The sequence below is a fragment of the Harmonia axyridis genome, chromosome 2 (assembly GCF_914767665.1).
Source record: "Harmonia axyridis chromosome 2, icHarAxyr1.1, whole genome shotgun sequence".
Classification (NCBI taxonomy): domain Eukaryota; kingdom Metazoa; phylum Arthropoda; class Insecta; order Coleoptera; family Coccinellidae; genus Harmonia; species Harmonia axyridis.
The window spans coordinates 53860575-53887491 of record NC_059502.1 but is presented as its reverse complement, the minus strand read 5'-3'; the positions used below and the strand labels follow the sequence as shown (position 1 = coordinate 53887491).

Genomic DNA, 26917 nt, shown 5'->3' with positions numbered 1-26917 from the left:
TAAGAGGCACGCGATCGGAAGCTTTAGAGAAGTCCAAATACACAACACTACCGGGGAGTGGAAATCAAGAGATGTTGTCCACGAGTTCAGGCACTGAAGCAAACACGTTATGACGGAACGCCCAGGGACAAAACCATGATGAAACTCAGGGATGATCTCGTTCCAAATCAAAAAAGGGACCAGTGCAAAGCTAATTACAAGCATACTTCATATGTAATCGGGTCCTTATGTTATGTTAGAGACAGAGATTTTAGATACAGTCAAGAGAATACTGAGGGAACAAATCGAAATTTAAAACAATAATATGATAATTTTCTCACCTTGAATTAAGAAAATCTTCTCGTTCTTGAATCGCACAACAAACAAATTTGCTACTTCATTGAATTTGAAACAATTAGCATTCAATTAAAAACTTGCACTACTATCTGACCCTACTCGACAGACGACCACTTGATGAATGATCACACCTTGTTGTAGGATATTGATATCTAGGTGCGTTGCCTAGCAAAGAAACCCAGATGCACTTCTGCGTATTTGCAATATGCACCAGTTGTGAACCGTTCAAGCTCATTGCACATGCTCTTTGCTTCCATAAGCGAATTGCCCCTCCTATGGAAGATTCCAAAATATAAAAGATGACGTTGAAACAAGTTCGAATATTTTTCATTCGGGATTTTCGAATTGAACTTTTCTCCGAGATGAAAAAATTTGTTGTTCCATATGAAGCAGAGAAATACATGAATCAATGCAACATGGCGAATATGAGAATTATTGATTTAAGGAAGATAATACTTCAGAAAGAGGTAAAAAAAGGCTAATGACCAGCATATATCACAGATAATCAGATCCTTTGTTTACGTTAGAGACAGAAATTGTGAATACAGTCAAGGGAATCCTGAAGGAACAAATCGAAATTTAAAATGAAAATATGACAATTTTCTCACCTTGAATTAAGAAAATCTTCTCGTTCCTGAATCACACAATAAACGAATTCGCTGCTTCATTCAATTTGAAACAATTCAAATTCAATTGAAAACTTGTACTACTATCTGACTCTACTCGATAGACGACCACTTGACGAATGATCACACCTTGTTGTAGGATATTGATATCTAGGTGCGTTGCCTAGCAAAGAAACCCAGATGCACTTCTGCGTATTTGCAATATGCATCGGATGCACTCTCATCAGTACAGGGTACATCTGGCGACTCACGCTGTCTTATCCATATATAAATGTTATTTAGTTGTGTTTGGAAAAACGGAATATATTTCAATTTTTCAAATATCGTACTCAATTGTAATTTCTTCTTTCAATTCTTGTGAAAATTCCAAACTGTCAGAATGAGATGTGGAAGGTATACAATCGTACTGCTGCTGCATGTCTTGCTGAGGAAGAAGTTGGGCTAATCTTTCACGATTAATAAGATCCTGAATTTGTCCTTGCAAAATAATGAAACTTCTTATAGGAAGCTCTCTCAGTTGAGCAGAAATATGTTTGGCAAAGGCATCATATTGATCGTCGGATCTATAATTATTTGTATTTACAGTTTTTTTCAGTGACTCTCTGCTTTCATCTACATAGAAACCTAATGGAGTATTTCTAGAAATTGTTATGCGTTTTGGAGCTTGTGATATGCTTGATGGTTCACTACGTTTGAAAGACTGAACTGAAGATGGTGAATCTGGTAGGATTATTTCTTCGGTGTTAGTTTCAGTAGATTCTTGGTTCTGAAAAAAAAAACTAATTTTATAGGGATCATCAATGAAATCGTTGAATCAAGAATTGAGCAAACCGTCTACATTTCAATGTTAAGGTATAGGGGAAGGCGGGGCAATATGACGAAAGTAGGCTGAAAAATTCATAAAACTGTTATTTGCTCATTTTACGATGTGAAAGGAACTATTCTGTTATATACTGTCATTAAGTTTTCCACAGAAATTTAATTACTTGAGAGTTAATATTTGGAGTGAAAAATTTGAAAGTTATCTGCCTACGTCATATTTGTCACCTTACCCGATGTGAAGAGTAAGTTGGCGAATTGTGGAGAGTAACATCAGGAGATACGTATTCTAAAAAAAAATATAGGTAGCTATATAAAAAAGTTTACAAATCAAGGTAAAATAAATTTATTCTTGGAAGTAAACACAACATAATTTCTTATGAATTTTTACAGACACCAATCACAACACCATTTCTTATTATGATTTCTTGAACAATGAGAGAAATCTCATTAACTCTGATTAATGAGGCCATGGAAGAGTTTTCTTTCTGAACTCAAAATCCAATGCTTTGTTTTCTTGTTGAACAGTCTTACACTATTTATCGCTCTGATCTCAAGGGGCAACAAACCATACAACCTCGGAGACAGATAATCACATTGACGTTGGCCTATGGTCTTCTCGCAGCGAGGAACACTTAAAAATGTTTCCTTATTTCGTGTGCTATAGCAATGCGAAATCGGCTCGGTGGTGATCTTTCTCTCTTTAATTCTCATTAGCATACACATGCAAAAAAGTTGTTTCAGATAAAAAAAAACAGATTCTGTATAAAGAATATCATTCGAGTATCTCAGAGGCTTCCTGAACATTATCCTCAAAATCCACCTATGGACAACATTCAGGTTTTCTAGGTGTTTGTCACATACACCACCCCAGCCAACTATCCCATATGCCAATTGTAATTGAACAAGTGTATAATATAGTATTCTCAGATGTTTTTGGTCGATAAAGTCTCTGAGGCGTTTGAACCTAAATAGCATACTTCTCAGTTTTTTCACGATATTCCCAATTTGAAGACCCCATTTTAGATGTCGGTCAATAACTGTTAGAATATTACTTCATCCGAACAGATTACGAGAGAGACAACCAACCCTACACTTGATAGTATTATGTCATGTCGTGCGGTGGCGCTACGAGTCTGCGCGTGGCGAGGCCATCGAGGGCCATCGAGAGAGAAAACAAGAATGGACCTTCGATGGTCGAGAGCGAACGTCAGGGACAAAACTTTAGAGTGTCAGTCTCTTCCACCCGGCCTTCTGTCAGGTCCTTCCGTTCTGTCTTCTGAACTGTACTTGTATAGAGATAGAGTTAGACTTACGAGTGTCTTGAGAATAAACGATTAATATCATCATCTGTGTATTAGTGAATACTCTGTATTTTATATAACCCAAATATATAATCCAATAGGTAATGGGCTCCAGTGCATGCTTAACTGCGCGACAATGTAAACACTTATTCTGAAAATATGTTGTGTAAACAACGAGAAAAACATTGAGGTAAGTTGAATTTCAACTTAAATTATGAGGCTAGAGATATTTTAGTTAGTTCGGTGAATGGAAATGATTTATTTCATATTCATTCCTGAAATAGAGAATTCCTGTTATACAGTAAATACTATATTTGGTTAATGTGTTTAACTATCTATTAGACAAGGAATCAACTTTGATTCTTAACGGTTATTGACAGTTGATGTTTAGAGAAACGAGATATTTTGCTATACACATGTTTTATAGATTTAGATGATTAAGATTCAGTTTAGAGAAACGAGATATTTTGCTATACACATGTTTTATAGATTTAGATGATTAAGATTCAGATTAGAGAAACGAGATATTTTGCTATACACAAGTTTTATAGATTTAAATGATAGATTCAGATTAGAGAAATGAGATATTTTGCTATACACATGTTTTATAGATTCAGATGATAGATATTCAGATTAGAGAAATGAGATATTTTAATATACACATGTTTTATAGATTTAGATTATGCAGATGTAGATTCTGTATACTCATTGTATCAATAATAAATAAACAGTAAGTAACCCGGTTACTTTCGATTATGATTCCTACGTAATGGCGTGGAGACCTTCTGTCTGACAATGGTTTATGTTGATGGCAATTTATATTGCTGATACATTAGATAACCAGATAAATAATTAATATCATACGATGATATTACTCGTTTGGAAATTGTACTAAATATTGTACTCATTGTTAGTTTCATTGTATCAAATTGATTTAGATGTTTGTAAATTTAGAGATTTTACATTCATCATTTGAGAAAGTTATATTATGTGAATTTAGAGTATTTTTCAGAGTCATAATTTGAGAGATGTACATACATCATTCAAGAGGTTTACATGAGGAAATTTTAGAGTGTTTATTTAAACCTTTCAGAGCCTGAGATTATGTAAACTTTAGAAATTGTGCTAACATACTTTCTGTTTTAGATTGGATAATTTTATAGAATTTACATACCACACCTAGAGGATTGGATCATGTAGATTTGAAGATTCTACATACATTGCTTGGAGCATGTAAAATTGGATGTTTCACATTCCATAAACATAATCCAGAGATGGAGATATTTTGAGACTATATATATTGATGAAAAATTTGGGGAATTATTTATTTCACTAAACTACAAAAACTGCAGTATGGTAAGATTAGTGATAACTATTATTTCAGGGCTTCTTTCATACAATGCTTGCTGTGCTGTGTTGTTTGTTTGTAAGCTAGGGATATTATAGGATTCAAGTATTCATCCCGTATTTGTAAAATGGCCATACCTAACTCAACAGGTTTTCATTGCAGTGCGTGATACCGCTTTTGTAGTAAGGTTCACAGGTACGAGGTGGTGATACTTGAAAACTCGATAACACGTTTCGGATTGTATCAGATTGCTGTGCGTCTGAGGCAATTCAGAAGCACGAAACAAAATTTTATATCTTATACCTGGTAGTAGAGGTACTAAGAGAGCATATAATGCACAAAAATCTTAGAATACATAGTATAAATATTTTGTTTCATAAATCCTGAAATAGATGGCAGCCAAAGAAAATCAAGGAAAACCATTGGTGGATTATCATAGCGATTCCACCATTTCGGTAAGTGCAGAAGATATAGGTTTCATGCATTACGAGGAAAGTGAGAATTGTCAGAATCAATGTAAGTTTTTCATGCAATTAATAATTGCCCATTTCCTTGATTTTAGCTGACTAGAGCAGTATCAACGAGTGATACGTAAGAGACTAGATGAGAGATGCTAGAGAAATTTTAGAGTCATTATGCAAAACCCCTTTTGAGATATTAGAGATTTAGAGATTTGAGAGAGTAGAAATTGTCGACAATAGAGTAGAGTAGAGTAGAGAATATTAGAGATTAGAGTGCGAGAAAACCCAGGTATATAAAAATTTATTCATGTTACAGAGGTAATTAGAGTTATGAGAATATTTTTGAGGTTAAATTTTAGAGATTCTGGAGTATGAGAAAACCCAGCTATATTTAATAAAAATTAATTCATTTTCCAGAGGTTATTAGAGTTAAGAGAATAATTTTTGGGGTTAAATTCTAGAGTACTAGAAAACCCAGGTATTTAAAATTAATCCATGTTACAGAACAGAATTCAAATTTTAAGATCTGGATGGACAGTATATGATCAGAGCTTTTTGACAAACGATTTGTTGGACGTCATAGAGCCAAGTACGAGTAACCAAACTTTTTCAGAGGCCAACAAATCCAAGAGAAGTAATCGAGACATTATCATAAACAGAATTGAGGAGAATTATTAAAAGAAAATTTTCAATATCCGAGACCCTGTTGAAGTAAGTAGAGGTTTGAGGTTCTCCAAGTGCAAGTCAAATGCGACACTCACACTTCAGGTAAGAGCTCACTCGTACTCCATTAAAATGAAGAAATACGAATCGGTCGATGATTTCTGTGAAAGATTCGACTCGATAGTATAAGAGTATGAAGCATGTGAGGTGTGATTGAGCTAACTGCTCAAAAAGATAAGATCTGCACTTTATCTGGCTGTATTACCAGTCATATCCGAGTTACGAGATGCAGATCTGACCAGGAGACAGACCCCAAACCAAGAAGGTAATTTAGACGAGATCAGAGAGATTAGAGGTTGAGAAGAGGTCTGAAATTGAAGAGGAGATTCCAAAAGTTAAACGGGTACATAAATTAAAATGCTTCCGTTGTAACAATGAGAGACACTGGTCAACTGATTCCAATTTGAGGCAACAGAGTAAGTAAGTGATTCTGCTTCGGTTGTGGGACAATCAAGTAAGAGGATGGCATTAACAATGGTGGCACGAACGAAACGTTCAATTTAGAGGATCGAGTAGAGGTAGGATGAACAAGCCACGTCTCAACACTAAGAGACGGAGTCATGTAAACCAGAGGAGAATGAGAGAGAGTAAGAGATTCAACAAAGAGGGTCGCTCCAAGGCAAGAAGGGTTGGAAGTATAAAGCATAGAGAAACTAAAACAGGTAAACTTGATCCAATCATTAACTTCTTTGCAGATTCTGTAGCAACAGACCATATCGTAAATGATTGTCTGACTTGAGAAACTTTGAGAGATGTCAAAATATGAGTATAGAGAGCGAATAAAACGAGATAGCAGTCATTGTAATCGATAGTAAGGGTGAGTTAATCTTATATTTAGATTCTAGAAATGAGAATACTAAGAAATTGCGAAACGTATTTGCAGAGAAAGAGATTTCTGAGAATTTACTTCCCTTACGTAAACTCGCAGACTCTGGGTTCAATATTTACTTAGATGTCCAAGTCCTAAGAGTTTACAATAAGATTAATAATGAATTTGTTTTAGAGAACAGGTCCTAAGAGTTTATAATGAGGTTAATAATGAAATTGTTTTAGAGGACAATTCCAAATCCTAAGTGTTTACAATAAGATTAATCATGAGATTGTTTTAGAGAGTCGAGCAACGATAAGCGAAGAAGATGAGATGAGCTTGCAATCGCAGACACATTCCAATAACGAGTTATTAGGTTCGGAGGGAGAACCAGAATCTGCGATTGGGAGGGAGAAGTAATATAATCTCATCGTTTCAACTAATGAGAAAGTTCTACAAGTTTTAACTGACAAAACACATGAAACACAATCTGAGCAACAAGAAAAATTGGGATTGCAGTCATATCAGTAGAGAGGTAATTTAGATCGATAACTTGGAATCACTCCAAAACTTAGAACGTGAAGTATGTATCATATCGACAATGGAAAAATTACATTTTAAAGAGACAGAATGAGAGCTGAGAAACAACCAGTTGACACACACTGACACGATGGGACTTATTGAACCACCATCTCATCCAGGTCAGTAAAGATTCATTAATGTCTACATAGAAGACTATTGGAGACTTGCTAAAGCATATCCATTAAAACAGAAGATGAGTTGGCTGAAGCATTATAGAAATTCTTAATATCAACAAGAAACTTGTTGGAGAAAAATGAGAAGGTATATTATATCAGGTCAGATTAAGGTACAGATTTACCGAAAGGAAATTCCCAGAAGTACTGAGTAGAGAAAATATAGAGAATGAGAGAGCGGAGAGGTTCAACTTGACGATCCAAAAGAAGGTTCGTACATACATTTTTGATTCCAGACTACCTAAGAGTATGTGGGAGATTGGTATTGATGCATCTATAGATGTGTACAACAGAACACACAAGTCTATCAGATATCAAACACCGTTGACAAAGTTTGCACCAAATGCAAAATGCCACTTTGATCAAATTGAGAGATTTGGATGTATTTGTAAGTATTATTATTATGTATTGTGATGTTCGCATACATTAAGATTCCAAAACCCAGCTTGAAATTTGGAGAATGTGCCCTGAAAGCTGTCCTAGTGGGTTATACCGCTACAGGATACTTGACGTGGCATTCAAGCTCGAGCTACATGTGAGATTCAACAAGAAACTTGCCTACAAAGATGTTTATAGAAATAAACAACTTGATGACACTAAAGAAAAATTACAGACCCAGGAAAATATAATCGACTGGGATTGGATGAAAAACTCGAAAGAGCCAAAATAAGGGAACTGCCGATCAAAAGGCCAATACCCTGCTACACTCAAAGAAAATCGTAAAGGACGTAAGCTATGCAAGGTTTCTTAATTACTCAGAGAATAATATTTTAGAAATTGGGCTGAACGACCTCGGTCGATTGCCTTTGGATAACTAGTTATCAATAAAGATCAGCTATTAATATTATTATTTTAGGTAAATATGAGAAAACCAATAAAGAAGAAGATGTGAGGCTTTGTCTTATTTCTTCATTAAATAGAGAACCGATAAAATTCAAGGAAGCTATAAATTCTAGAGAAGGCCACTTATGGAAGAAAGCTATAAAAAGAAGAAATTGATTCCATGATACAAAATAAGGTTGGATTTTGGTAGATTATTATTATTATTATTATTATTATTATTACATTGGATACAGAGTTGAGTATAAAACTATAAAACTCTTAACAAAATAAAACCTAATGTGAAAAAATAACACCAAAACAATTCAGGAAAAACAACACATATTGAAACATCCGATATTTGAAAATATATTTGACTTTATTCAAGAACTCTTGTCCACCAGATGTCGAACCCATTCTTGAACACGCTCACCGACGCAGCTCCAACAAAATCATGCGTTAGTTGATTCCAACACGATCACAAGCGAAGACAGATAACTGTTCGAATTTTGAGTTAATAGAAACAATATTCGTAAGTGGCAACGTAATCAAGTTAGACTTCAATCTTTTGAGGACGGTATTTTGATTATCGAAGGGTTTCCCTTCCTGTATTTAATAGTCAGGTCAGTCTCCCCAGAAGATCGTTTTCTTTCAAGCTCCTTGCGAAGGTCCTGAAGCTGCTTAATTTGAAGTGGCGTCTTATCATCATCTATTGAAATCCTCCTGTAGTTCTCAAAGGCAGCAAGGACCCGTCTATGACGTAGGATATTGGCAGGTACCGCCGGGTTCGAAAACTCTACCTTAACCAGTCTGGGCGCCCCCTGTCGCAAATTACCGAGTCTTCTGGTCGCGATCATATCGCAGGGTGAGCCGTCCCTGATCTTCGAAATAATATCAAGAATTAAAGCTTTATCTGTTATAACATCTACTGACTCAGGAACATTTCGGATAATGAGATTGTTAGCTCGCTTAACACGATCCAGTAACTCGACTGGATTAACGTACAATAAAGAGCCATCGGTTCCAGCCGCCGCTGCCGAGATGGATGAACCAGCGATATCCTTCAAGGTCAACACTTCACTCTTCAATATAAGGCTAGCCCTCTCCAACGCCACAACATCAACTGATCCCAACTGATTCTTCAACCCCGAAACGTCCTCCCTCAGAACTAAATGGGAAGTTTTGAGGACACTGAGCTCACCACTGACTTGCTGCAATGATGACGCATGCTGCTTCAACATTTTGTCATGTGCCTCCACACTTCTTACACAGCTGCTCAGTTTATCTGAAAGCTCTTTCTGTGCCTGCTTAATTTCAGCAATATCTCTAGCGATACCGTCGAGGATAGACAATCTGGACAAAACCATGTCCAACTGATTCGATGAACCAGTGGTTTGGGACTCCGCTACACCTGTCTTACTCCGAAGCGGACGGGGATTATTGCTTTGCTGGCTGGACATTATTAGGATGATCGAATTCCGAATAATAAAAAAAAAGGATGAAAAACAAAGGATACACGCTCCACTCAGCCGAGGCCGATCGGTGAGACTTAAATAAACGTACATATAAAAGGAATCTTCAAATATCTGGAAAACGGGCAAACATTATAGATTCGAAATGGTATTCGAGAGAAAATTAGAGGCAAATGGTCTTATACGATACAAAGTAAGATTAGTCATACGAGGCTTTAAGGTCAAAAATATCTATGACATTAGACTTCCTGTAATTAGAGCTACATTTTCAATAATAAATAAGTATGATTTACATGCTTGTCAATCAGAAGTAAAAACCTGCCTTTTTAAATGGCACTATAGAGGAGTTCTATATGGAGATTCTTGATGGAGTAGACATTGACAATGAGATCAAACGATCTTATGTATATAAACTCCGGAAAACCCTATATGGACTGAAGATGTCCAAAGAGATGTAAGATCCACTGAAGAGATCTAGAAACTTGGTTCAGAGAATGATATACATGGACCTTGTTTATATACTTGGAGGAGAAATGATATAAATATAAAGAGAAACCGAGAAGAGAGGTATATAAATCAATCAATCAAATTATACCATGAATATATTAGATAGATTAAATATGAATGACTGCAATGCTCAAAATACTCCTATGGTAACCAGACAGATTGAAAATAGGATTAAGAGAAATCAATCGGAGAATCTACAAGATGACTCAGATAAACTAAAGATGAAAAGAGTTCCTTGTAGAGATAAAAAGAGTTCCTTATAGAGATGAAAAGAGTTCCTTATAGAGAAGCTATTGGTAGCTTAATGTATCCATCAAATGGTAGACACTACGTTTGCTGTTAACTATTTAACGAGAAAACAAATGAAGCCGACCGAAGCTGATTGGAAAGGCGTAAAGAGAATCTTCAGGTATTTGAAAGGTACTGTGAATTTAAGTCTTAAATTTACTGCTCAAACTGAAGGCTTAGAAGCATTTACCGATGCAAGCTTTAGGGACCATACTGACTCTTCATCAACTGGAGGGTATGTTATTACATTGTTTGGAGATGTAATAGCTTGGAGAAGCCATAAACAAACATATGTCACATTGTCCACCTGTCAAGCCGAATACCTAGCCATGAGTGATGCTTGTCAAGAATCAATATCTCTTGATAAGGCACTTAGATTTGTGGTAGGAAAAACTATGTTTCCTATAACAGTCTGGTGTGATAACAAATCCGCTGGAGACTGCACCAAGAAAGATGGTAGTCACAAACTAAAAGTATTTGATGATCATTTAGAGGTAATAAATGACGACCTACTACATAGAGAGAAATCTGGACTTAGAAGACATATGGCTGAAACACATGGTGATTTAATAAAACAATGTGTTGAAGAAAAGAAAATCACAGTGAGATGGATTCCAACCAAGGAGAATGTGGCTGACATAATGATAAAACCTTAACCATCAGACGGTCATAGGAGATTAAATCAAAAACTAATGATTTAATACTAACTCATTGAATTTTTGTTTTCAGAGTATTTCTAGAGACTAGAGTATAAACTAATTGAGTTCTGTTTATAGATTAGACTTGGAGTGGAGAATGCTGGTTGCAGTTCGATGAAGGGAGGGAGTGTTAGAATATTACTTCATCCGAACAGATTACGAGAGAGACAACCAACCCTACACTTGATAGTATTATGTCATGTCGTGCGGTGGCGCTACGAGTCTGCGCGTGGCGAGGCCATCGAGGGTCATCGAGAGAGAAAACAAGAATGGACCTTCGATGGTCGAGAGCGAACGTCAGGGACAAAACTTTAGAGTGTCAGTCTCTTCCACCCGGCCTTCTGTCAGGTCCTTCCGTTCTGTCTTCTGAACTGTACTTGTATAGAGATAGAGTTAGACTTACGAGTGTCTTGAGAATAAACGATTAATATCATCATCTGTGTATTAGTGAATACTCTGTATTTTATATAACCCAAATATATAATCCAATAATAACAATGCCAAGGCACCTCACCGACTCGGCTTCAGGAATATTTGAATTCTCGCCCAAAATAAGCGACCCCATATCTGGTAATCCATTAGCCTATGACGAGAATGGCAGGTATTTAGTTTTCCCCAAGTTGAGTGTGAGTTTATTGTGCCTGAGCCATTGTTCTATAGCTTTGAATTCGTTTTCTGCTTCACACTTCAGCGATTGCCACGTTTCCCCCTCGTAAAATATTGCAGTGTCGTCTGCAAAGCTTATAATTTTTCCCTTGGTTTTGAGAGCTAACAAATGCCTTTTTACTCTTTATGCTTATCAGAATCTGCACTGCCAGGTGTAGGCAATACGCAAAGAGATTAAACCTACTGCTTTCAAAAAATTTCTTTTCGGTATTCTGTATTGCAGAATTATTAGAGGTGCGTTTTATCAATTCTTATAATAATAAAATTACACGTTGGAGGAGAGATATTACGTCGTTCATTAAAAATCTTCGCAGTAGCCCCAGCACAGTTATTGTTCTGGAAATAAATTTTCAACATTTCTTTTCTCTCCTCCAACGTGTAAACTATTTTGTAATTTCTGATTCGTTGTTGAGTTATTGAGGGTGGACACTTTTAAATGAGACACCCTGCATATAATCTTGTGGTGTGAATGAGATCCCTTGCTTTCTGATAAAAAGGGTGCTTTATCTACTGATGGGACCATTTAGTCTCTCTAATCTATAGCTTATTGAATATTCACAATTATTATTTATTATTGTAAAAAAAAACATGAGGTACTTGATATCAATTGTTACAAGTTTCAGGTACTCATTTCATTAGTAGCTTTTTGCACATAAAAGTAATTTTATATTTTTCAAAGAGCCACCAACGTTTTTTCAATGCCTAATTAATAATCATAAGTAGATTATTTTAATAATTGAGGATGATATATTACCTCGATGTCATCAAGCATATCGTCACCGTCTGTATTTTGAAGATGAGATTCACTCTTTCCAGGCTTGGGTTCTTCCAAAACAAACAGTAGTAATTTGTAATACCATAAGTTAGGTTGGTATACGTTATCAGTGCCGCTGCCGGATTTCAAAGAACTTAGTACTTTGTTATGTTCCCTCCGAAAACAACCTCGTATGGTATTAATTTTTTTTATTACTTTTTCTCTAGTTGCCTTTTTGTCCACTTCTCTAACTTTTTTTATCATTTTTTTGTACGCTGCGTTTTTTTTATGGCGGTCGCTGTAGTCCCTATTTTTCACCTGCCACAAACAAGGAAATTGTTTATATAAGTCAATAAATTCATATAGGAACTCTCGTGAAAAGCAACGTAAATCAGACATTTTGATTCGGATGTTGTTATTTATACTTTTTGATTGTTATGCTGTATTCAACACAACGACATTGTTCCAATAATATACGAAAGCATATACGTACTTATTCTCCACTCACGGTGATGCTTTCAGTTACCAATAAAATGCACACGCAAAAAGCAAACAGCGCTAGATCCCCAACAACTTGACTGTGCACGCCACACGCTAACCTATACGCATTAGTCTTCAACTGAACCTTGTGACGTCGGCCAGGGTTGCCATGTTGCCATATACTTAATATGGACAGGCCCTCACGTGACGAGTTCGCAGCAGTCTGAATATGAAAGAGAGAGATGAAGCTAGTTGAGGCAACGTCAAAATCATATAAATATACTAACTTATGAATTTATTGTCAATTTTAAGTTAATCAAATCGTTTTTTACGGTACAGTTATTTGTTACCTACCCTAATATTCAAAGCCAAAGACCTTGAGTTCAGAAAATAACAAAATATTCAAAATTTTTTGGAAGATACACAAACTTAATAAAATACATGGGGAATTTTATATTCTGTCTGCCAGTCCATCGTAAGACGCGTTTCGACCTATTAGAACTCATCAGCGTAGCTATAAGACCAGCAGAGAGAACAAATCGAAAACGGTTAGTGTCTTCCGAAGAGTAGAAAATATAGACAATGTCCCCATCTTTTAGGTGTAATCAACACTGAAATACTGATTGCATTTTAAATAATATAAATTTGATATTTCATGAACTGTAATGAATTATTCGTAATTGAAAATTGTTAGGAATTGCGGTTTTTCCTCATTTGAGGTTCTTTCTCGATAACTCTTGAAGTATACATTATAGGTATAGGGTTCGCTGAAATAACCCCTCCTATTTTTGTACGTAGAATCGACTGAAATAATAAATAGTATAGGGTTTTAATTTGAAATTCTTTAGTTTTGATGATTTTGAGTTATCCAAGTTCATGATTTCCTTATAAACACCCTATACATTTTTGATCCAAACTGCAAACAGTCTTACAATACTACGTTTTTGCAGAATCAAAAATGAATAAGGTTTTTCCGAAAAAGTATTATTCTGTAGAAATATTCGAAATGTGAGTCCCCGTCGACAACATTTTTTTCATAAGAATCCCATTAACTCATGAACCGTTGAGCTTCTAGCCAGGGTGTGGCATATTGCTGAAATTGTCAACACACAAGTTATATAATGATGCAATAATTAAAGTAGTAGTCTGTAGTAGCGCATACCAGGCGAAAAGAGCATAGATCTAAAGAGTGGTCATGTACTATATCATAAGAACTCAAACACGGAAGACCATTTAGGAGGCGTAGAGTTCATTATAAACAAGAATATCAAGCATCGTGTAGTGAAATTTCAGTCAGTATCAGATCGAGTAATATACGTCGTAGTAAGGTTGAATGCACGTTATAAACTTCAACTTATATATGTATATGCCCCAACAAACGCCGCTGACGACGAAGAGGTGGAACAGCTTTACGAAGATATAAGGGCAGCGAGACAAAAAGAGGACGCACATTTCCTTCACTTTAATGGATACTCCGATGCCAAAATCAGCAGAAAGGCATACACAGAGTACATAGGAAACCATGGTCTGGGCGTAAGAAACAACGGAGGTGAAATGCTTGCATGCTTCTAAACGCTGAATGCTTGTATTGTTTAAACACCTTCTATAAGAAGCCACCACAGAGGAAATGTACCTAGGTAAGCCCAGATAAAAAGGTAAAGAACGGAATAAATTTCATAATGGGTAACTGTTGGATATTAAGGGTTTTAAAATACAGAGTATTCACTAATACACAGATGATGATTTTAATCGTTTATTATCAAACTCTCTAGTAAGTCTCACACTATCTCTAAGCAAGTTCAGTTCAGAAGGCAGAACAGAAGGGAGCTCAACCCAGTTCAGATGGCAGAACAGAAGGGAGCTCAACCCAGTTCAGAAGGCTATTCAGAAGGGCTGAATCTCTCAGGTTATGTCCCTGACGTTTGCTCTTGATCATCGAAGATCTATTCTTGTTTTCTCCCTCGATGGCCCTCGATGGCTTCGCCACGCGCAGACTCGCAGCGCCACCGTACGACATGAAGTAATACTTCAAGTGTAGGGTTGGTTGTCTCTCTCGTAATTTGTTCGGATGAAGTAATATTCTAACAGTAACAGAAAGAAGATATGTAAAGACGTCTCGGTAATTAACAGATTCCATACAGGCAGCGATCATCAACTGGGCAGAGCACATATAAAATCAACACGAAGCTAGAACGGAATAAACTAATAAAACCACATCGTTGTTCCTCAAACCAGGAGCTACCAGAAAACCAATATCAGAAAGAGCTGAATAGCAGACTTGACCTATAAGAACTTGAAAACATGGAGATTAACCAACTGAATAAAAAAATTACGTCCAGCATCCAAATTTCATCAAAGAAAACATGTTGCAGAAAGAAGAAAATTGCGAATGACAAAATCACTCCGAGTACAGTCCAGCTCATAAAAGAAAGGAGAACATTGAAAACGGAAACAGACGAATACAGAGAGAAGAACAGACAAGTGAAAAAAGAAATTCGTAGGGACTTGAGAACACATAAAACTGAAACGATCCTGAATACCATAAAAAGGAATGCAAACATGAAAATGTTGAGATCCAAATTGTCCAAAGGAAAACAAAGATTGACAAAATTGAAAAACAGTCATAATATAGAGGTTACAAGTTCCGAGGAAATATCAAAGGTAATCGAAGATTTCTACTCGGATTTGTTCACATCAAACGAACCGCAATTGGCTCCAAGAACTCAAACAAGTCTAGTCAACGCGGGATCTGAGGAGATTCCTGAAATATCTACTGAAGAAATGAGAACGGCTCTTAGGAAGATGAAGACTGGAAAATGTCCTGGTGAAGATTGCGTTACATCAGAAGTGTTAAAGCAATGGGGTGGCATTTTGGAAAGAGCCCTGCAGGTGCTTTCAAACAGGTGTTTGCACGAGGGCAGAATACCCGATAAATGGCACAGCTCCGAAGTGGTGATCCTCTTCAAAAAAAAGGTGATATAAGTAATATCGAGAACTATCGCCCCATATATCTGCTGTCTGTATTATACAAACTTTTCACGAAAATTCTTACTAACCGCCTAAACCACAAATTTGATTTTTATCAACCTGTCAGGTTACAGCACCGTTGACCATCTTCAGACCCTTCGTAAAATAATTGAGAAAACAACAGAATATAATGTACCTATTCACCTAGCTTTCATCGATAACCACAAAGCTTTTCATTCCATAGAAACCCTTTACACTCTAGACTCAATGGACATTGCAAGAATTGACAGCAGATACTACCTCGCCAAAACTGTTCACATTGGTACTTGAAGATGTTTTTAAAAAACTTAATTGGTAAATGAAAGACATCAAAGTTGATGGCTCATTTCTCAACAACCTGCGATTCGCTGACGACATTGTCTTGTTTTCCAGTGATATTCATGAATTGGAGGAGATGACAAGTGAATTGAATCGTGCATCAAAACAAGTTGGTCTGAGGATGAACATCCAGAAGACCAAAATTATGAGCGGGGAAAATGTTGCCATCACGATAGACCAGCAACAAATAGAAAATGTTTCTCAATTCGGGACTCAATATCACTTTGGGAAAGGCAAATCAGCGAGCAGAGGTCACTAGGAGAGTATCGCTAATGTGGGCAGCTTTTGGAAACCTTGCACATATGCTAAAAAAATACGAAAATCCCTGTAAATCTTAAACGTAAAGTTTTTGACTCCTGTATCCTACCTATTGCCACATATGGGATGGGGACCGTAACCCTCACAGTCAAAATTTAAAAAACTAAGAGTAGCACAGAGGGCAATGGAACGTAATATGCTCAACATATCATTGAGAACAAAATCAGGAACAAGGAAATCAGGGAGAGAACCAAGATCAGGGATGTCATGGTGTAAATAGCAGTCAGAAAGTGGAGATGGTCTGGTCACATCAGCAGCAGAAGGACACTTAGAACATTACTGTAGGCTTGGTTAATCGATCGTCTATAGGTATGATTCGATTACTTTCGTCTTCTTCTTCGTTACTTTGTCGGATTTGTAAAAATTAAACTCTTTTCAATTATTTATTAACAAAGCCATTTTTATACACTACAATCAACACTCAGTATTGAGAAGATCCCAATTACGTCTTAATTACAAGGTTCTCACTACGGTACTGAATTTCGTCTTTAACTCGTTTGTTGATTACTCGAAACGTCTTCGTTTATCACGTCTTCGTCGTACTTGAAGTTTTCGGTCGTCTCGTCTCTAACTCGTTTGCGACTCGTCTTAATCTAGTCCGCGAACCGTCTTCTCGTCTTACGTCTTAAGTTGACCGACCGAACTTGACTCGTCTTAGACTTGCCTTGAACTTTTTTCTCCGCCGATTGGAACTTACCCTGTCTCGAATATCGACCTCCCTTCTTTCGGCTTGACCACACCCTTAGGGAAAGTACCATCCCCTAGTCCAATAAGAGCTTTGCCGTACCGCCCATAAAGATCTTCGCGGGTTCCTGGAAATCGAATATTCTCGAAGGACTAGAACCTGATACACAGATGTGACACATCTGGTACGACCGTATTGTCTTCGAACTTTCCCAACCTGCCAATAAATCTCTTCAAGATTTACAACTCCATGACATATCTTCGACACCTCGAAGAATTACACATCCTTTTTACATTATATGTACAATAACAATTCGTTCCCTGTAAATTCATTGAAACTGTCATGCCCTCGACACTTGAAGAAATTAATAGGTCTCCAAGCATCCTGTTGACCATCTCAATTATTTCCAGGGAACAATAACTGGATCCTACATTGCTATGGAGACCTCGTGAGACCAGGAGTAGTAGAGGCAGATCACACAGAAGATAGGTGGACGACATCCGAGAGATAACAGGTAGAAACTGGCTGAGTCAGGCCAGAGACGAATGTGGAAGAGTATGGAGGAAGCTTTCAATCAGGAGTGGATGGTGAATAGCTGAAAGAGAGAGAGAGTCTGTTTCTGGTATTACCGGAAGTTGTAGGGATCTAAAAATATGTTAGAGAGAAAGATCACTATCTCAAACCCAAACAAGCAAGTTTTCAGCATGAAGTTATGATAAGTTTTCCAAAAATGTCTAATAGGCCATAGTAATAAATGAAGCCCTATTTACAAGAGGAAAATATTGATTAAACACAAGGACAAAATTTTAACGTATCAGCTTTAAAATATTTTATTTTGCTTCTTATAAAAATAATTGAATATAAAATATATTTGTCTATAACTTGTCTATGTATCAATGTTATTCATGTATTTGAAAAATATGTTCAGGTTTAGTTGAAATTTCTTCTTTAACTTGGTGTGAAAAATCTGAACACTGAGAATAAGATGTGGAAGGTATACAATCATACTGCTGCTGCTGCATTTCTTGCTCAGAAAGTAAGGCCAATCTTTCACGGTTAATAAGATCCTGAATTTGTCCTTGAAGAATAATGAAACTTCTAAGAGGAAGCTCTCTTAGTTGGGCCGAAACATGTTTTGCAAAGGCATCGTATTGATCGTCGGATTTATTATTATTTGTTTGTGTGTTCGTGTTAGCAATTATATTCATAGACAATCTCGTTTCATCCAAATCGAAACCTGAAGCATTATTTCTGGAAATTTTAATGCGTTTTGGAGCTTGTGATATGCTTGTTGGTTCAACACGTTTGAAAGACTGAACAGACTGAACTGAAGATGATGCTGATTCTGGCAGGATTGTTTCTTCGTCGTCAGTTTCAGAATCTTCTTGGTTCTGAAAAAAAAAAGGATTTGTGAATAAATATATAGGGATCATCAATAAAATCATCGGAAAAAAATTGAGGAAACCTTCTACATTTTAATGTTCACATTTGAATAATCTATATTATTAATGAAATATGAAACAAGGAGCATGAAACATGAAACATGAAAGAATAAAAAACGAAACCGTTTTATTTTTACACACTAATAGAACTGAAAGAACAGAAATAAAGTTCATGTTGTCGTAGTAGTACAATAGAAACAGATGGAATTAAACAATCGTTCTGCCAAATTACAATCTTTTATAGAATATTGCTTACAGGCTCTAAAGCCTCTGCGATTAATGTTTATGCTAAAATAAAACTCCATTCCCGACTTTTGCCTATACGCGAAGGATTTCAATGTCGACATAATCCTGGTTCACCTCGTTGAAATGTCGTCCATGTAGGGGTTTTTCTCTCCATCTTTGCAGTTTTTCTTGGATTTTCTGGTGGTTGTATGACAATTGCTCCTTGTGCAGTTGTAAAGGTGTTGATTCGTCTGCTTCACACAGTACTTTGTAGATCTCTGACGTGCCTGATTTGTCTTTGAAGTATGTTCGTAGGTATTCAATTTGACCATGGGCAAGTTCCATGATGTCTAGCAGACCTATGCCTCCTTTATTCCTCGGCAGGGTCGTCCTCTCAATGCTACTTTTCGGATGGGGCTTGTGGGCTTTTTTCATCAAGGTTCTCATTTTGCGTTGCAGATTTTCTATATCTGTTGTGCTCCATGGAATTATACCGAAAGAGTATGTTAGAGTTGAACATGCATATTATGTATTGATAGCTCTCGTCATGTTCTTGCTGTTGAGGTTTGTTTTTAAAATTTTGTTGATTCTCTCTCTGCTGAACTCAGTTGTTAAGTCTTCTTTCATTTTTTGATGATTTATTCGTCGGTTTTGTTTCATTCCTAGGTATTTATAAAGATCGTCCGATTTCATTTCTTCTATTTCCTGTCCATTGGAAAGAGCGATTGGTTCATCTTGGGTTTTTCCTCGCACTACGCTAATAGTACGACACTTGTCCAGTCCATCCATGTATAGCAAATGATTGAGTGCAATAAAATTTCTATTTCCTTTGACATTGAAACCTTTTTCAGTAGCATTCAGTTGTTCAGAAAGGGGGTTCAGCGCCAAGCAGAACCATAAGGGACTCAATGAATCTCCTTGGAAAATTCCCCTTTTTATTGGAATCTCTTTCAAGTTCGCCGTAGAGAGTTCGATATTCGTTCTCCAGTTGCACATTGCATACTTCAGAAAGTTTATTGTAATTGGATCGATCTTGTATATTTCCAAAATTTTTGGCAGCCACCCATGTGGAATAGAGTCGAAGGCCTTCTTATAACCAAAATATGTCATAAAAAGATTTCTGTGTTTTTTGAGGGCTTAGTTGCATATGATGGAATCTATTATCAGCAGTTCCTTCGATCCTAGTGCATTCTTGGAACATCCTTTCTGCTGTGCTGTCATTATGTTATTTGTCTCCAATGTTTGTAGATACTCCATTATTATTATTATTATTGAATAGTATTCAAACATTTGCAATATTTTCACATACAGGGTGATTCACCGGGATGATTAGACGTTTATGACAAACTAATCAAATTTTTGAGCTGAAAATTTGCATATTGGGATTTGAGACAATGATCTTTCCCCCTGAAATATTATCATATCTCTACAACTTCCGGTTAAAACGGAAACAGACTACTTATTCCTCATTTCAAATGCCACACCAAGTAAGACAATTTCGGCAATATGCCAGACTTTGGTCTCTGGGTAAAATTTCAACAGTTCATGAGTTAATTAAATTCTTATCAAAAAATGGTGACGATGGGAATCACATTTTTTTTAATATTTCGGCAGAATTTTTTTTTTTTCGAATAAACCTTTATCATTTTCGATTCTACAATTACGTAGTAATATAGAACTGTTTGCACTTCGGATCAAAAATGTACAGGGTGTTTATAAGAAGATCATGAACTTGGATAACTCAAATTCATAAAAACTCATGATTTTCAAATTACAACCTTTATTTTTTATTATTACAGTCGATTCTACCTACAAAAATAATGAGGTTGCATAACTTATGAATGGTTTATTGCTTTCTGGGACGTTTCAAAATATGTCTGCGCTCTTATTGTCTAATATGCAATTTTAATATTGAATCCCGCATGTAAATTCCCGCAGAATTTCAGAGGATCCTGCATTTGAGGGATTGGATTCCCTAGTTGTATGCAAGAAGGACAATCTTCAATTTCATCACGTGGTGGTATTCTAGCAATATGTATCTAACAAAATCACGAAGACCATGAGTGGGATAGAGAACTGCTGTTCTGACAATAATCTTGTGCTCAATACACCGAAAACCAATATCGTGTTTTTCAACAACATACGATCGAACCTAGTTTGTCCGAATAATATATTTCACCACAATCAGACTATACAAGTAAGCCCACAAACAAAAGTACTGGGCATAATGATTGATAAAAACCTCAATTGGGGTGCACACTGTGATGTCCTTATAAAAATAATAAATATCGTCATTTACTCTCTTAAAGTCCTGAAATGTCAAATTGACCCTACGACTTCAAAAACCTTTTATTTTTTTAATTTCCAATCACTGATGTCTTACGGAATTATATTCTGGGGTGGTAGCTCACAAGCAGAAGGTGTATTTATTGTTCAGAAGCATTAAGAACTATGTTTGGAATGAAATTCAGTTCTACATGCAAGGGCATATTCAAGAGCCATAATATAATGACACTCCCAGGAGTCCCAGGACTTCAAATATTCAGAATTTTGTTATTCTTTACACAAAATAATAATTACTGGGATCAATACAGAAATTGTAATAATATTAGAAGAATGTTCTCATATTTTTTCCTGCGCATAAACTCACTCACTGAACGCAGTGCACAGTTTATGGGAATTAAATTATCTAGTTATCTTCCTAGTGCAATTAAGATCATTGAAGATATCAAACCCTTTCGAAAAGCCTCATCTCAATTTATATTGAAATGTGAACCTTATTCTTTGTGTGAATTCAAGGTATTCTGTGATTATTATCATGATGATTTTGAGCGATAATGTGCCAATATGACTTGTTTCCATTATATTGACTGTATGCTAATAATTCCGGAAATAAACAAAATTTTTATTATTATTATTTTTGTTCCTTCTTATGGTAAACCTGTATTATGTACTTCCCCATACAACTGTGAGGAAGGCCTACAATTATTTCAAAACGAAGGGACAGTTCCGGAGCAGGAAAACATGATAAAATAAGACTTATTTTATTGCTATCACGCACCTCATGTTTTTTTTCAATACTTTATACTTAATGATTAAAGATTTATTACTTATTCAAATTATATTATTTTTCGGTTAAAACTATTTCCATGAACTCACTGTTCTTTTTTCAGTAGGTTTATGGTCCGACTTTACACTTAGTGTAAAACCGGACCATCTTTGGGCGCCCCTGCAAACCTTGCGCCCGTGGGAAATACCACCTTTGCCACGCCCTAGATACGACTCTGCAAAGAAGCCATTCAAAGTGATTCTATTCGTACCTATACGTCAGTGGAGGGAAACTCCGAGTTTGTTGGAGAATTTGGAATACTGCCAAAATAGAAAGAAAATACTTCAACGATCTTGTGAAAGTTCATTGGCAAGAGTCAATAATAAGTTCATAAAATTACATTAGTTGCCTTTCATTGTTATCAATATAAATTGGATTTAATGGATTCGGTCCTTACTTGGCGGAAATTCATTATAAATAAAATAAAACGAAGTAATTTCCACTATGTTCATAGTGGAAATTACTTCGTTTTATTTTATATAAATTGGAATTATGTATTATATTTTTCAATATAACTTACCTGAATACTGTTCTGGTTATCTATAAGAGAATCCATTCCTTCTGATAGTTCTTCCTGATCCTTTGTGAACAGAAGCCTGTTGTAATACCACAATTTTGGCTCATGTATTTCATTTTCTCCTGAGCGTTTAGAAGCCTCAACTTTCTTATACTCTTTTCTAAAGGAGTTTCGGATTATTTTGATTTTTTTCTTCACCCAATTTGTATCTACGTTTTGATCATCTAATTTCCCTTTGGAGTAATCGACTAGTGCTTTGTATGCTTTCTTTTTTGAAATCTTGTTTGAATAATTTTCACTTTTCATTTTCCATAGACAGGTGTTCTGTCTATATATTTCGATAAAACCTATCAAAAAGTCTTTCTGCATTTTGCACAGGAGTTCAGTATGCTATGAACTTCCAGCATCGACTGCCTGCACCTGCTAAATTGCCGGCTGTCGGCTCGAACTCGACAGTCGGCCGCCCGAATATCATGTCCCGAGATGCCCGAGCGTGAGATGCCAAAATAGCAGGGGCGTACCCAAGGTTGGGGATATGTTTTTTATTCGGATTTTGGCAAGGCGTTAGACAAGATTGTCATGGTACTTTGTTCATTAAGTTGGCCCGGGTGGGCGTCTGTGGCAGTATTTTACGTTGGTTAACGTCTTACATTTCGAGAAGATGGCAATTTGTTATGGAAAATGGATTTTGATCCGAAATATCCACTTCTATTCTTGATTTATGTCAATGACATCTCGGATTACTTTCATCATTCTAAATTTTTATTGTTTGCTTATGATTTCAAGCTTTTTAGGAGAATTTAAAGTCTTGAGGATTGCATATTGGTTCAGAGAGACATGGATAGGCTTCAGGAATATTGAAGAATCAATTCCCTTTTTTTAAATTTTCAGAAATGTTTCTTTTTTTTCATTTTTACTAGAAACGTAAATAAATTTGAATTTTCTTATTCTGCCCTAAATGGTTTGCTTCGTCGAGTCTCCTCTACTACGGATCTGGGGGTGAGGCTTGACTCCAATTTGTTGTTCGATCAAAATATTGAATCAATAATAAGTAAATGCAATAAGATGTTGGGTTATATTTTCCGACAGAGACGGGCATTCAGTAACAACAGTACTTTTATGCGTTTATATTGTGCCTTTGTTCACCGTAAATTGAACTTTGCATCTGTAATATGGAATACGCAGTATCACTGTTATATCAATCGGTTGGAGGAAGTTCAGAAAAGGTTCATGAGATATTTGTTTCATAGTTTCATAATAATCAACCATGATTATACACAAGCTCGTAAAAGATTTGGTCTCATTGCTCTGGAGAATCGACGGAAGATCTCGGATGTCGTTTTTGTATTCGAAATTATCAACAATTATTTACAAGTTCCAGATCTTCTAGAGAGAAAACAGATCAATGTACCGAATTTTAGACTTAGATCTCATGGCGTGTTTTTTATTCCATTCAGGAGGACGAATGTATGTAAAAATATTGGATTGTGTAGAATGATGTCCTCAGCAAATGAATTTGATTCTAATGAAATCGATCTGTTTAATACCTCCTTGTCTTCTTTAAGACATTGGCTCAAATGTTATTTTCTGCGGATTCTGTAGCTGTATAGTTCTTTGTGTTTGAATTAAGCACTTGGAATTTTCTTCTTTTTTCTTTTTGTAACATACATTTTTTAGTTCTAATTTGTGAATACTGCTGTGGATATATCCTATTTGTATTCCTGTTTTCTCAAATAAATAAATAAATGAATAGAATGAATAAGGGGGATATTTCGCCCAGGAGGAATATCCATTATATGTAACAACCATATACAGGGTGTTTCAAGTTCGACGGCCTATTAGACGTTTCTGGAGAACGGGGCCGATTTGAAATCTGACAATTCGGAATATTACATTGTTGATGATGCCCTATTCAGCTAAACAATTCTCGATGTTCCTGCATCTCCGGTTATACAAAAAAATTTAAAAAAAAAAAATTTTTTTTTCATTTTATGTCTCAGATATTATCAAGATTTCCATTCTCAATTACTCTTTCCTAAAATTATTGCGTTAGTCCTCATAGTTTTCAAAATATTAAGAAAAAAACGAAAAAAAGGGAGAATTTCCTCAGTCACAATTACGTGAATTATTTTTACTGTGGATATCCTATGCATAACTCAATTCACTTTCTCAAAATAGAATGATGGAGGAATATCGTGTATATCTTGAACTTGAGAAATATCATCACAGGGTGTTTCAAATATTGTGCTAAAAATTGTAAACAAAATTTGATCATAACTTTCGATTTTCAAATTAGAACCCTATTTTTTGGTGATTTCGTTGGATTCTAGGGTAAAAAATAAGGGTAGTGTCCAAACATGATTATGCTCTCAAATTCAATAATTCAAGAGTTATTCGAGATTTTATGAATTCATGTTATACGTAGGTAGGGTCAATTTCATTCCATCTGTTTCCAGGCAGACTAGCAGTAATACTCTATGACCATAGAAATTTAAATAACTAACTACATACAAACATACATCAAACGCAAAATAAAGAATTCCCTGAGCAGGAGACAATATCATATATTATAAAATATTCAAAAGGACAACAACGTTAAAATAAACAAAATAAATCTTTCAGGTACCTACAACTTAAGCTTAATATTAAATTTTTTTTTAGTTCTTATATACTTTATTTCTGGTGGTGTTTGGTTAAATGCTTCTATTACTCGGTAAATTGGGGAGTCCTGGGCTTTCTTTATAAACCTGAGTTCACTTCTGATGGTACCTCTATCTCGGGTGTTATGACTATGCACATCCTGTACTAGTGTAAATCTATAATTTGACTTAATATAATTGTTCGTCATGCCATGTATCAGTTCAACTTGTTCCAATTTCTTTAGTTTATGAATGTCCAAAAGTATAGTGTCCTTATATAATATTGATATAGGTGTTAACATGCCATAGTTGAATAATATTTTTATAGTTCTATTTTGGAACACTTGTAGCTTTGTTAATAATGTATTTGATGCATTTCCCCAACAATTAATGAGGTACCTCAGTCTGGAGGAGATCAAGCTGTGGTAGATCATTTTTTTGTGTTGTGTACTGATCATAAATGAGCAACTTCTCAGTGAACCCACCACAGGAGTTACCTTACGTATCATGTGTTCTATGTGTTTTTCCCAATTCAATCTTTTATCAATATCCAAACCTAGATATTTGTGCTGTTTCACACGATCAAGTGAAATATCACCAAACTTGACTTGTATTTCATGAAATGGCTTGTTATTCTGCCTTATACACATATCTTGTCTACATTTATGCTCAGTCAGAACAATAAAGCAGATCAGCATTGATAGTCGATTCCATTTCCTCCAAAGATCTTCCACCAGGACAGTATCACCCGCAAAAGAGAAATATTTTGATCTCGAACCCATCAGATGTACATAGAGCAAATACAGCAGTGGGCCCAATACTGAACCCTGAGGGACACCCATGTTAACTGTTCGCCTTATACTTCTTTGTTTATTGATACTGGTGTAAAGAATTCGATTTTTCAGGTATGTTTCAAGAAGTCTTTAAGCTGTCCCTTGAAATCCCATCCTGTACAACATTCACAGTATCAAACGCCTTTTGCAAGTCTATAACAACCAGTACAACATAATTACCCTTGTTAATTTCAGCAGAGACGAATTCTAGCAGATCAACTGCAGCTTGTACTTGATGTACTACTTCCTTCCTGGAACCCATACTGATACTTGTCAAATCCAAATGTAGCATTCACATAAGTTTTAATTCTGGTCTTCATGGTTTTTTCAATGATTTTTGAGAAAATACTGAGTATTGATAAAGGTCTATAATTTGTTATTAATTTTCTTGAACCATTTTTGTGCAAGGGAATTATTTTCGCGATCTTCAATTGCTCTGGAAACTCCCCTGTAGCAAGGACCTCATTGCCAAGCCTAACGATAGTGTCAACCACAAAATCAAGCAAGTTGACGAAATCTGACCTCGTCACTTCATCATCACCGGCTGCGTTCGATTTATGCATTTGATCACTTCCACTACTTCACTCCTGTCGCACAAACTCAATGATATTGACTCTGTTGACTCCTGCTCAGGGAATTCTTTATTTTGCGTTTGATGTATGTTTGTAGTTAGTTTCTCTCCAATTGTAGCATAATGTTCGTTGAATGGGTCAGCAATAAATGTCTCATCTGTGATAACAACATCATCAACCTCAACATGAGTCACACCGATGCTGTGATCCCTTGAACCCTTATTGTGGACCAAACGATTTAGCAGATTTTGTATCTCCTTCGGGTTATTCTCAGCTTTTTGGAATTCTCTATTCGCCTATTCTCTTTTCAGCTGCTTAGACAGATTAGGCACATTGTTCTTGGCTTTTTTGAATTCTTGTTCAGATCG

The 26917-nt window shown here is 35.9% G+C and overlaps 2 protein-coding genes across 6 annotated transcripts in view; both read right to left on the bottom strand.

Moving 5' to 3' along the window:
• Positions 1-568: 568 nt before the first annotated feature.
• The window catches only part of LOC123672444, a 44997-nt gene continuing 18648 nt past the window's right edge, over positions 569-26917 (bottom strand). Inside the window, exons 1-2 of one of the 3 annotated variants that reach the window (XM_045606532.1) lie at positions 12385-12870; positions 569-1728 (exon numbers count right to left, since the gene is read on the bottom strand). In XM_045606532.1, coding sequence (XP_045462488.1) covers positions 1279-1728; positions 12385-12783 — 849 coding nt within the window. In that variant the 5' untranslated portion in view covers positions 12784-12870 and the 3' untranslated portion in view covers positions 569-1278. The other 2 variants (XR_006746303.1, XM_045606533.1) reach the window with 2 other exon arrangements.
• LOC123672443 overlaps positions 18027-26917 on the bottom strand; it is a 42912-nt gene continuing 34021 nt past the window's right edge. For 2 of the 3 annotated variants that reach the window (XM_045606531.1, XM_045606529.1), the window contains exon 2: positions 18027-18603. In XM_045606531.1, the coding sequence (XP_045462487.1) occupies positions 18112-18603 (492 nt within the window). In that variant the 3' untranslated portion in view covers positions 18027-18111. Of the gene's footprint in view, positions 18604-22508; positions 24376-26917 lie in introns of those variants that run through there. The other variant, XM_045606528.1, reaches the window with a different exon arrangement.